General features: G+C 38.5%; 1 protein-coding gene across 1 annotated transcript in view; it reads left to right on the forward strand.

Moving 5' to 3' along the window:
• The window catches only part of sntb1 (syntrophin, basic 1), a 49,398-nt gene that overhangs the window by 8,211 nt on the left and 27,634 nt on the right, over positions 1 to 13,553 (forward strand). Inside the window, exon 2 of the mRNA XM_034698370.1 lies at positions 9,054 to 9,303. Within this exon, the coding sequence (XP_034554261.1) occupies positions 9,054 to 9,303 (250 nt within the window). The remainder of the gene's footprint in view (positions 1 to 9,053; positions 9,304 to 13,553) is intronic.

The following is a 13,553-nucleotide window of genomic DNA, read 5'->3' on the forward strand; positions in this document are numbered from 1 at the left end:
CATACTCCGCCAAGTGTTTGCTCTTTAAATGTCTTATTAAATTGGTTGTGTTGAGGCTTTTTTAACGTGCTTCCCCTGCGAGGTATTTTTTCGTTGCATGTGTTGCAGGATGCAAACTTTACATCACTCTTAGATGTATAAAAGTTCAACACGGCAGACATGTCTGTTGTGGTTTGCTGCTGCGCGCCTGCGCAGTGTGAAGGAAAGGGGGAGGGGGCACATTACACACAGGTCCTCTTCAGGCTGCAGGCTGCCAAGTTTGTGCCACAGGTGATGGTTTTTTGTGATCGGCAATGAAGGCATTGATCGGCATACGCAGATCACATACTTTTTCACAGAAATCGGCCGATAATGATCGGTGGCCAATCGATCGGAGCATCCCTAGCAGAAACATAACTCATATGAAGAAATTCAAGGGTACAGTGGGTAAGCTATTATTAGACAATCTCAGCTCTGCTGAGAGAAAACAGTCTGGGTTAAAACGGGCAGCAGCTACAATCTTAAGGGAAATACACCAGGTTCATATCAGTTCAGACACACAGAAGAAAATAGCTTAATTCATTTGTAAGCATGAAGATGAGTCCAAAAGATCTAAAAATAAAACAGAGGAAATTGAGAACCAAAAGTTTGAAACAATAGAGAACATCTGTCACACTTCAGCAGACAGGAAGTGAGTCAGTGTCCTGTAAGCGCTCCCATTGATCCCTTAACAAGCTGAACCTGTCATCACCTGACATCTGGATGGGTTTGTGCATGACTGTGTGAATGTGCTGCTGTCAGCAATGTGATAGAGAGGGAGAGAGAGAGAGAGAGAGAGAGAGAGAGAGAGAGAGAGAGAGAGAGAGAGAGAGAGAGAGAGAGAGAGAGAGAGAGAGAGAGAGAGAGAGAGAGAGAGAGAGAGAGAGAGAGAGAGAGAGAGAGAGAGAGAGAGAGAGAGAGAGAGAGAGAGAGAGAGAGAGATTTATTTGGACATTTACAGTGTGTATGCATGTGTGTAATCATGTTTAGTCATCATCACGGAGGTCTAGACAGTGAGTTTGTAAGTGAGGGAGGAGAAGATAAAAAAGAGAGAACCGATATGTCTACCAGCTGACTATGTCATTAGAGAAACCATCATCTCCACGGCCACTGTTTGTGGAGCCTGAGTCATGATAATAACATCCACTGAGCAGTTGCAGAGGTGATCGTGACAAAGATAAAAGATTGATTCCGTTATCCCCCTCATCTGTGAATGATTATAGAGCCAATACAAGAAGAGACAGAGAGGTAGAGCTCAAAAGGTCCTGCAGTTGTAACCGTTGTACTTTTGCATATTCATTGTTTATTGATTCCAAGCACCTAAGACATCATAAAACTTAGCAGTTTCACTTTGACTAAACAGACCGCCGAATTCTAAAATTAGAAATTTAAAAAGAAGATCTGTGCAGCTGACTGAAAATCATCCATAGTAAGACAGCGTTGGACTGATATGCTGCTTTACAGACTTCCATTGAATCTATATCTGTATGGATGAACGGCCATCTGTTCACACTTTTTGTGCTTGTGGTTTTTAAGCAAGTTTGGCAGTTTATGCTGCTGATTATGCAAACTAAGGTACATGTAACACACAGTGGTCTGGTTAAAGATCATAAATGGTCACAATAAGGTTAATGTATCATGTCTTTAATTTCCCACTTTTGCCAGTGTGTGTATTTTTCCTATTTAGAGTAAACATTGAGGAAATGCTCAGAGTAGAGTTATAACTTTAAGAGACATAAGACTGTATGCCAAATCTTTGGTGTGATGGATAAGGTGCTTAAAATGTGATACAACATGAACAGTAGCTCTTGTTCATGTGGAGGTTGACCATACTAGTTTACCATTAGCAAAGCCCCGCCTTCTCAGTTCAAATGTCAACAATGGCACAATTACCACCAGATTAAAAAGAAATCTCTTTTTGAAGAATTCAGACTAGGCATGTGCCAGTATGAGATTCTGATGGTATGATAACCTTAAAGGGTAACTAAACCCCCTAGTTTCGGCTGAAGAGCATCTACCCAGTAATTAAAAAACGCCATTGGATGTAATGTAATCAATGTATAAATTTGGACATGGCTGGAGTTTGTGGAATGTGGTGAGGTAGGTTATATAGGGTACGATGACAGACGCAAGTACCAAATATGTCACCGTGAACTCAGCCAGCCACTAGAAAAACTTCATCGCAGTAGACAGGTTTGGACCTGCAGATGGCAGTTGCTACACAAATTTTCAACACATTTTGAGGAATTTCAATACTTTATGCTCAACTACTGGGATCAAGACCCACATTGATTAACAGCATTACTAAATCCCTATATAAATATGTACATAAAAGTGGTTTGGGGTTTAGTTACACTTTAAGCAAAAATATCACTGTATCATAGTATTGCGATTACAGCTCTGAAATGTGTCATTTTGAAATGTCCTGGACTCTGGGTAAACAAGAACTTCTAATATACAAACCACCTCCATAGACTGCAAATGATCATCTCGCAGTTTCTCTGCTTCATGCACTATCGGTTATTGTTAACCGGTTGGCAACATGTTCAACCAACTATATTGATTTTTTTTTTTTAAATCAGGACCTCAAAATTAGGTATCCATTTTCTGAACTGCCCAGGTTACAAAACAATGAGTTAGCTCATTCTGGATTTATCTTGGATCCACCATGAACAGCAGTATTTTCGCCAGTGTATTCAACAAACCAGTTTCTCCTTGATATAAGCACATACTTTTTTTTCCTTCTTTCTGGAAGTTACAAGCTTGATGAGGTTTGGTAGCTGTTTGATATGAAGGTCAAAGTTCATTGCCCATAAGTTATTTTACCTTCTTAGAATTAAATGCATTCTAAAAAAAGACTATTTCTTTTCATTGTTCAGTGAAGGAAATATTTGAACTCCTTGAGAGGCTGATCCAAAACTTACAAAAAGATGCCTTGAGGGTAAATTTGTAAAGGCCTTTTGTGCTGCTGAAGTATCCTGCTACCTGCTCTTTTCTTACGAGGAGTAAAAAGGCTTCATTCTGCAATCAGAGGAGCCTTTTTCCTCTTTTCTACCTTTTTACCACGGTCTGTTCTCTCCCCAACCTCCACCTTTTCATGGGAGAAGGTTTCTTTTCTCCTCTGGTTCTCACTGAATAAAATTTCCCCCATTTCAGACTTATAGTAGGATGTCTGATGACTTAAGAGCTCATTAAATACTGCTAAGGACCATTGAGTGAAAAAGACAGCGAGACGGCAGCTGATGTTATAGAGTGGAGAGTGTGTGAAAGGCGGTCGACACTGCGCAAACACACATGCTGAGAAATGCCACTGAACAAGCGTGTGTGTGTCTCTGTGTGTAGTCATTGTAAACGACTGGGTGCACAAGTGAAATTTGTGGACTGTTTACTTCACTGTCAGCTCAACAAGCTCTAACACTTAAAATAAATAGTGTTCATGGAAGAATGTGTGAGTGAATGGGTTTACAGCAGTTTGAATTACCATCAATGGAAGCGAATAGCTTTTTCACTGGTGAGCCGAACAGCTGGTCCTTGGTTATACAATGGCATCCAGACATCTGCATCATGACTAATGTTACTGTTTCTACATTAAGTTAAGTGAATGAGTCGCAATAAAAAAGATTTAGCTGAGTTTCTATGTCTTCACTCACTTAGTCCAAAGCAGAAGCAGAAGAATGGAAAATAAAAGCGGACAGATGAGGGAGGGAATCTTCTTATTTTGATCTTTTGCTTGAGTTATATAACAGCAAACCAGCTGCTTTCCAATGAATCTTCAAGTAGTACAAGTCCAATCCTCTCCATGTTCTTGTTGTGTTATTGAGGTTATTGTGCAAAGTTGGCTGTGCAACAGAGAAAAAAAAGCATGACCCATGGGAATGTACACACATTTACACACTTCACGGTAATGATCACATTGACTCCACCCCATTTATTTTCCCCTCTGCTGGAAACACTTACAGCTCTACTTCTGGGCGCAGTGACGCTGGTCAATGAGTTTACATTTCCTCTCTCAAGACTGTCTCAGTGAATGTTAACTGAAAATAAATCCCCCACTAAATATCAAGTTTGTGTAATAGCTGTTTTGGATTAGTGTTTAATGCAATGTGTAGAGAGTGCAATGTGTTCTCTAAAATGATTTCAAAACAGTGCAGCAGAAATACATGTTAGGCAGAGGAACCAGATCATCTGTCATTTTCCTTGATGGAGAGATTAGACAACCAATCAGTAATGGAAGCTAATATAACTTTGTGTTTGAATACACTAATTATTTCAAAGATTTAATGTTTGCATTTTTACTTGTGTGATATACTGATATGTTGGTCCATGTTTATTTGGTCCAACTCCAGACATATCTCTCTATTATGCTGAACGACACTTTAATGTGCTTATTTGCACTTGTGATGTATTGTTGTTTTCATTGTCATGCTATCATGTACTGTTTCCATCTGTTATTTATCTCTATCATTTGTAATGAACTCTGTTTTGACCTGCTGGGGATGAAAATTGGCCTTATGGCTGACTCTGGCATATTTACGTGGATGCTACGCTGAAATGCTCATGAATATGCACTGTCCCTTTAAATAAACTAATAAATAAGCAAGATTGTTCCATCGATGCTAGAGGTCAGATAATGTCATGGGAAGAAATTGTTTTCGATTTTTAATTTGGCGTTAGAATTATCTTGAGATTCCTCCAGCTTCTTCTGCAACACCAAACGAACAAATGGTACTAATAAAGATGTCTTTATCATCGTTATCATTCCAAACACTTAATTCATAAGACAGAGAAGGTGTGGAAGTCTCTCTTGTTTGGACTATTCCATGTTGTCACTGTATTTTATTACAGAAACAGCTTCAGTTAATGGTTTGCAGTGGAGAACTTTGACTGTAAAGTGAGAAAACTCCATTGAAAAGTTTCTAGGGATGTACAATTTGGATTACCAATGTTTTTGTTACTTTTTTGTAATACAAAATGTGTTGTTCATCTACATCTGAGAGTAAGAAAGTATAAGATTCAGTGAGCAGATATATATACATTTATGAACATTCTATACTAACAAGTTCTAAGTGAAATCACTATTGTCAACACACATAAAACAAAGAACTCTTCTGACTCTACAGCTGTCATGTATTTTTATCACTGTAAACCACAGCACTGTGCATCCAATAATGTCTTTGTAATGTTAAAGTTTTCATCCAGCCACTGAGTCTTCAAACTAAGCACTCTCATTGGACTGATTTAACATGTCCATATTAGATTGGACCCCATGCTGTTTTCAATTTACATGTTACCACTTGGTTATATATATTAAAAAAACAATATTTACCATTTCTATGCAGTCAACACACAGTTATATCTCTCATTTGACAGTAAAGACTCAATTCAATTAAGCAACCTTCACATGTGCATTGCAGATATTGATAACTGGATGGCAACCAATTTCTTACAATTAAACTCAGAAATATCTGAGATAATTATTATAGGTCCCAACTTACACACAAATAAATAATATTTGAGCCCATCCTGGTCCCCTTCTATTAACTAATACTGATTCCTGTAGAAACCTTGGTATTATCTTTGAATCTCACAACAGTTTTGATAAACACATACATTCTGTTGTCCAATCACACTTTTAAATTAAGAAAAAATGTGCTAATTTTTATAAATCAAAAACCTAGAAACAATTAGTCATGCTTTTATTTCATCCAGGTTAGATTTCTGCAACTCACTTTACTCATGTGTCACACAAAATAACCTAAGTAAACTTCAGCGGATCCAGAATGCCGCAGCCAGACTCATAACCAGGTCCAGCAGGAGAGAACACAACAAACCCATTAAAATCACTTCTCTGGCTCCCAGTCAATTTTAGAATTGATTTTAAAATGATGGTGTTAACTTTTAAAGTCGTAGGGGGTCAGCCCCAGACTACTCGCTGACCTCCTGACCCCCTACGAGCCTTAATGTAACCTCATATCCTCTGGTAGGTCATTACTAACTATTCCACGCTTTTATTGATTTTATGGTTTATTGCTTTTTTGCTTGTTTCAATACTTCTGTTGTATAAAAATATGTTCTTAATTGCTGCCTCCTGCCGCAATTAGAGAGCTGCTGTCTTTATTCTTTATCTTTATTTGTATAGCGCCAAATCACAACAAATGTTATCTCAAGACGCATTTACAAACATAGCAGGTCTAGACCGTACTATATGTTAAATTATTAACAAAGACCCAGCATCAAGACAGGATAAGATCCAGTCCCCTCTTACTGACAGGGCTCGATCTCATCTCATCTTAATCCACATTGAGCTTTGCACCTCGCAGTATTTAGCTGGTTACAGCTGCAAGGAAAACCTTCCTTTCAACAGGCAGAAACCTCGAGCAGAACCAGACTCATGTTAGACAGCCATCTGTTTCGACCAAGCAGATGCTTGTTGTTCTTCTCTGTGTTGGAATGTGTAGGCTTGTTAATAAGCATGAAAGCAACTTTTATTGGTTGTTTTCATGGGATAGAATTATTTGTGGAAAGAAAAATGATACAAATATTTCCATTATCAGGCCGATAAACTATCAACCTGATATGCATTATGCATTCCTACTCATCTTTGATGTAAATTGAGTAAAGTGAGTTGATAGTTTTGTCTAACATCAGGCTGTTATCAGTGTGTTGCTAAAATAAGAAATTACTTTGCATTTTCCCTGCTGGCATTGCCCTCCCCTCTCAAAATGTAAATACCTTAGCAAATCTGCCTTTGTGCCTCTTCAGTCTCATAAATGCATGTCTCCTTACTAACAGGGCCAGACAAGGTTGTCATCATCCAACTGCAGCGGATTCAATCTTCTCACTCCACTGACTCCACTTGAGTTGGACCTTGTTATGATGCCTTTTAACAAATTCATGTTTCAGGTCTGTGAACACAATCTGACTGTGTGTGTTATTCTGCTGTGCGATTGAATCACATTGTCATTGTAGGTCCATTGAGGACACTGTCGACCACCCCCCCCCCCCCCCCCCCCCCCCGGTCTCCTCCTCATTGTTATGTGTCGGCCTGTCATCTCTCATCCACAGGTTGGCGGTTAGGCTTGTTACTCAGTCTCACAGGAGTCTGTAGTGCTTCTCCCAAGAATAGTTCACATGCTGGATTACAAATGCCACCAGCCATATGCCAATTATACACCACTTATATTGTGGGATATGCCAATTAAATACCCAGTGCATACAGAGGATTCAGAACAATGAGGACAAAGCGAGCACACTGAGCACCCTCTTCATCTCTGCCTCTGTAGCTGGGAATGTGTCTGTTTCTTCTCCTCTCCCCTTCTCAAACCTAAAAACACAAGGAATTTCAAATAGCAATCAAACCTCCAGTGAGTCTGAGTTTGACATTTACAAGTAACTTTCATTTTGCTGTTTCGAAATGGGACTATCTGAGGAATTCTGCTGCATCAGTTGGGACTGTCCTATCAGGAAACATTGGAGGATATGGGGGTATACTAAGAGTTTCCAGGACTACAACTCTCTTGATACTTTGTGCCCATGGCAGCAGAGACAAGCTGTGAATCATTTAGAGCTCTGTACAGGATGAATGCTTACATTTTAATAGGTTGACTGAGAGCTCAAGGAACATCAAAGTCTGTTTTGGAAATTCTAAAATGGTTTTTGCTATTTTTGTGTTAAAATTAAGCAAAGTGATCCCAATGTGTCAGCTCATTGTGATAGGAAGGCTTAAGATGATAATTTAATCAGCTGAGAAAGCATCGGCTGATTCATTGGCATACTTTTCAGTGAGAGAAAATGAGGTTTCATATGTAAAAGACTGACTTGTGTTCACTTGCAATAGTTATACTGAATGATAGTCAATACTTATTCTAATAGGAACAAAAAGTGACATTTTATCTTGCCACCCATCACAGCGCAAGCACCATTCAAGCATGCATGTTTGCGGAGAGATTTGCTGAGAGTTGACTTACATGATGTCAGTTTTTAAAACTAAGCTAATGCTTCAGCTGTATCGTCATTAGATAATTAGTTTCTATTTCTGCTGTCTACCTGTGGTAGCCCCACATCCTTCCTCTGACCTGTTACTGCAGGAAACTGCCTTCAAAAGTGTGAACAGGTCGTTTTTGTATTGCCCTTGAAAAGCTCCTAATATGAGATTCTTATGAAAAAGATAGCTACAAGTAGTGCTGGGCGATATTGAAATGTATGTTATCACAATAACATTTTTCATATCAGTTGATATCGATAATTTTCACAATAAATAGCAAATAATTTTTTCGTATCATTTTAAAGGCAGATTTTTTTCTCCTGAGTGAAAGTTGAAGAAACCAGACGGTTTGTTAGCTTGTCTCTGGGATGTTTAGTAGTCTAGTAAATAGCCAAAATATCTTAACTAATGAAGTTTAGTGGCCTTTCTTGTTGAGCATTCTTGTTTTCACTCTGCTTTGAGCTGGTAGGTTTTGCGTTTTCTTCAGTGTGGCTGACACTCGTTCCAGCTGTGTTTACATTCAACTTCAAATGTCTTTAAGCCTGCCTACCTCTTACTCTGCGACATGATTGGCTGGTCCATGCCATCTTCTTCTAGGGTTTAATGTTGGTTGGGAACTAGTGTTTAAGACACACTACCGCCCCCTCCCTCACAGTTTTATTGTACATTTGTTATAAATATATATATGGAGAAAAATAATATCACAATAGTTATCCTTATCATTTAATCGCCCAGCCCTAGCTACAAGATGAACATACTATAGTCCTTATTCCATTAAACCTCATTGTATGGTGTAGTCGGCCTTGTTGCAGTTTGAATGTGATTATTGTTTTATTATAAGCACGAAAACATAATGCAGCATACATCCTGTTCACAAAATAATATCTCACCAAGCATTTGATAAAACAAGGTTTACCACATATTGTTTAGTGTATAGAGATGGAAGTAATTTCCAGTTTTTAATAACACAATGAAATGAGGGAATCAAAATCTGAGACCAAGAAACTGCTCTAGAGATAACTATAAACTTGTTTCTTTCCTTTCTATGCAGTGAAGTACATGCGTGAGGCGACACCGTATGTCAAAAAGGGTTCTCCTGTGTCCGAAATCGGCTGGGAAACTCCACCCCCAGACTCTCCTCGCCTGGGTAGTCCCCCCATCAACTCCTCCTCCCCCTCCTCATCTGACCTCCCAAGCTCTCCCACCCAGCCATCACTGTCACTGCAGGGCGACAGGAGATGCATTCCACTCAAGATGTGTTATGTAACCCGAGCGATGACCACGCCAGACCCTGAGAACAGGTAAGTGAGACCCACACCAATAATAGCACCAAGCACAATACAACATCAGACGTGCGGGAACTGCCAATGAGAATTAGGTGTTAAATAAAATGAAAGAAAGGTTTCTGCAATCAGATGTGCCAATCTTAGCAAGGCAGGCTAACAAGCTTTTAAAACATCCTTAGACTTAACAGTGAATTTAAATTGTTTTAAAAGAAGAGGTCACCTAAAGGCAGGGTAGACAAATTATTTAGCTAGCATTTTTGTCTAACCTTCATTAAACTCTCATCACAACCCTGCAGAAAATGCTTTAAACAAAATGCTCTGAACAAAATTTAAAGCGTTAAACAACGAGCATAGGCTCATGCTCAAGCTAGCACGCTAGCTGTGCAAGAATGGCAAATTAAGTTTAAAACGATGATAATAAGGTGCTGCGCCATGCTCCTCTCCCCAACACTTTGTCATAAACCAGTCCCGTACTGTTAATGAGTAAAAGTATGTTTATGTGTTTTGGGAGAAGGGATATGACATTTTTCAGATTGAATTCTTTAAGAATTTACTTAATTCTTGCTAGTTTTTCTTTGTTGGCAACTTTAATTTGCTGTATCAGAGCACTGCAGCTGTTGAACAAGTTTCTGCTTGCAATGTTGAGTTTTACATGTCAGTCAACAACTGCTGAAGAAAATGCTTGTTCCAGGGTTTAAAGCCGGTCATACAAAGTATTTTATCCTCTTTTTAAAAAAGGATGATAGCAAGGAAAGTATTACCTTATGCACAAAAGCGAGACTTTAAAGTTCATTTGGAGTTCAAGTACGCTGGAACTGGGAAAAGGGTGCTTTAGATATGTTTTTTAGTTAGAGAAGTGTTCTATGTGATTGAAGTGGCAAACTTTGCTTAACTGCATAAACTTGCTCACAGTCTTTGTTTCAGTATTGTCACAGGAAAATGCTCCACAGTTCAACATTTAAATAAGTGAAAGATAGTTAACCTAAGGTTAACACATTCCTCCCTGATCCTCAACTCAAGCCTGTGTCACGAAGAAGTCCTCTTCAATCCTGATATGACTTCTCATTAGTGTTTTTACTTATTTAGACTGTTTTCAGTTTTTCTTAAGACAGACGTTTGAAGTATGTGCCCTGATAGCTCCTAGTTAGCAGGGGGTGGTCTATTTGGATGTACTGTCAAGTTAATTGGTTGGTAATATGACAAAAGCAAAATCAAACAGCATGGGGCCAAAAAGCAAATTACTGTTTCAACTTTTTGGTGTCACAGTCTGTGAATGTGTGTTCTCTGTCCCATTTTCTTTCCCTGTTTCTCTCATACCAAGTCATTACCCTTCATGTTTGACTCTTTCTGTCATCTCTCCCTCTTTTCCTGAATTTTTTAATCCATCCTTATTGTTAGTGTTTTTCTGCCCCCTATGTCATTTTCACCGTCGTCTTCGTTTCTTCTCTTTGATATTCTACTTGTGTTTGTTTCCAGCTTTCTCTGTTAAATGCCTTACTATGTCAGAGTCAATCCTCTCCCTCTATCTCTCTCTTCTTCTCATTATTGTCTCTCTTTTGCTCTATTTTAAGCTTTTAGTTTCTCTCTAAAATCTATGTGTGTCCCTTTCTGCATATGTAGAAAATTTGAAGTGTGAGATAGCTGAGCCTCACTAAACTTCAAAGCTTCGGACGAAGGGGGCAACATCAAAGTCAAATAGTAACAGTGAGCAGTGACTTCAAAGTTCCTGCGTCTGTGTGGACGTTGTTAGACGACTCACTGGTGGAACCATCAAATACAAATGGTAACGCTCCGAAAGACTCATACACAAAAAGAAAAATGAGGACATCATCGATTGACTGGGCAGATTGTGCTTTGTTAGTTGACAGTGATGCAGTTGTCCATTTCCTTGCTGGTAATGTCTGTAGCTATTGACAGAGAGGACAGAGCTGCACCCTGCACTTGACTGTTGGCAGTATGAGCACCAGAGTGACCCCAGAGGTTTGAGCTCCATGTGTATAATACACTTAATTCAATTCAATTTCATCTGTATAGCACATTTCATAAAAACTTAAACTCAGTGTGCGTTACAGAAGATTTAAAAAATGCACCAACTCACAAGAAACGTTATCTTAGGAAATGTTACACTTAGATCAGGTCCAGATCTTTGTTATATTATTCAGAGAGACCCAACATTAATTCACCACTGAATAAACACTTGGCAACAATGGCAAGACAAAAAATTAGAACAAGTAGAACCTTGAGGAGAACCAGACACAATGGTGAACAATCATGGCTGAGAAAGTGGGATAGAAGAAGAGACAAAAAGAGAAACATGGATAGCAAACAGGCAGATGGATAGAGGAGGCAAGGAAACAGGGAGACAGATAGATAGACAATTTTATTTGTTTTTCCCTTTTAAAGCATGATGCAGGGGCGGGACTGTTGCAGACATTGATAGCCTACAGAAGCCAATAGTGTCGAATATGAGAACATTAAAGGTCCTAAAAGGTGAAAAAGATGTTGCTTGACTTAACATATAATTTAGTCGTCTTCCAGCCAAGCAAGGAAGAAAATGTGGAAGCAAAAACCCCTCTTCAATGGGTTCTTCTGGAGTGCTTGCCATGTTTGTTTTGGTGTTTTTCCACCTCTGAATGTTTCTGCACCCTCCCCCTACAGGTGAAGTTAAATTTTTTATGTTTTTTGAAACTAATTTGAAAAATCTAATCAAAAGAAAACTTGGATTTTGCAAAAAGATACAAATACCATTATGTGGTACCTTTATGACAAATGTTCAGAGACAGTTAAATACCAGCTTACATGAAGTTTCTGTACTTAATGGAGTAAGGCCTCAAAATAAAAGATGAGCAATTACCTCTATTTTTGTTTTAACATGAAAAGGTTAACTCTATTATACCAATAAGTAAACATACAAAACCCTTTTTTGAGAGCTCGTGAGAACTCTAAGGAACAACTTTACTTTATCAGACAGTAGATTCATTGTCTGTGCTGCTAAGAATTAGATAAGATCAAACCTCTCTGGTGTCAGTAGTGTGAAGCTTGAATTGAGTCAACATGAGGTAGAAATACCAGGTTAAACACTTGATTGGAACAGATGTTTTGGTTTACTTTTTTCAGGTGGGTTGTTGATTAACCTTATTGTAAAAAAATTTAATAAATTGACTTTTTTTTTTTAACTTTTGTTGAAACTTTTTAGCTGCACTTTCACAAAACTTGGTTGAGCTACTAAACTTTTTTTAAGAGCACAAGAAGGTTGAACATTCACCTTGTTAGCTGTAACTTTGACTTTATTGTTCAGCCAGTCATACACCGAATTGAAGTCAATAATTCATCCAGTGTCAAGCTGAGTTTTTGCTTCACACAGATAACACAGTGTTTTGTGGTTTGATGGAGCTGGAGGGCAGATTCACAAGCAGAGATAAAGCTAAATTGACCTTGACCAGCATGTTTTTTTATGAAGATCCTTCCTTATCCTCACAGCCAGCACAAATTCCCCTTTGGCTCTCCAGTAAATATTTAGTAAATGTTTAAACGAGAGGACGCCCACACTGAATGTGCTGTGCTCTACTTAATCCATGAAACTGACATTTATCCTGGGAAGTTAAATGTATCAGTTTAAAATTACAGGGCTAGACTACACCTACTCTGTTTCTATTATTTTTGGCTGGAGACTTTTAATGGTCCAATGGCTATTTATTAAATGACAGGGGATATGGTTTATCCTCTTTTTTTAACAAGATTCAGTAAATATAATATCCCTCTGAGGGTTTCTGTCTTCATTTCAGCAGATGTTGTTAAAACAGTTGGAGAGCCTGTGAGGATAGACGGGAGAGAGGGAATAAGGAGAGGCGGGCCTAGCAGAGAAGTACAGGAGACTTGATTTATCTTTCAGTAAAATGTTCAAAGGACATTTTCAAGACCCAGCTATACACACTGTTTGAGGACACAGAGTCTTTTTGTGACAAACGGTGACAGATTAAATATTTAAAAATGGTAGGATTACACTTTTATCATTCACAGTGTGGATCTAAAATGTTGAGAGAAGGCATGGCAAGATTGACTGAGGAGTATAAAAAGAAGGAGGGGTATAGATGAGGCCAAGAAAAAAGGAAAAGAGAAATACACTTCTAACAAAACTCCTTTAATCTTTATTTTTACAGAGGCAACATACTTGAAAAAAATCTTAAGAGTGAATGCGTGCCACTTGGATATCAAAAGAAAACATTTTTTGATTGTGTAGAGGCAAAGTAGGGCCTCAGCAGAAC

The sequence above is a fragment of the Notolabrus celidotus genome, chromosome 12 (assembly GCF_009762535.1).
Source record: "Notolabrus celidotus isolate fNotCel1 chromosome 12, fNotCel1.pri, whole genome shotgun sequence".
In the NCBI taxonomy this organism is placed as follows: domain Eukaryota; kingdom Metazoa; phylum Chordata; class Actinopteri; order Labriformes; family Labridae; genus Notolabrus; species Notolabrus celidotus.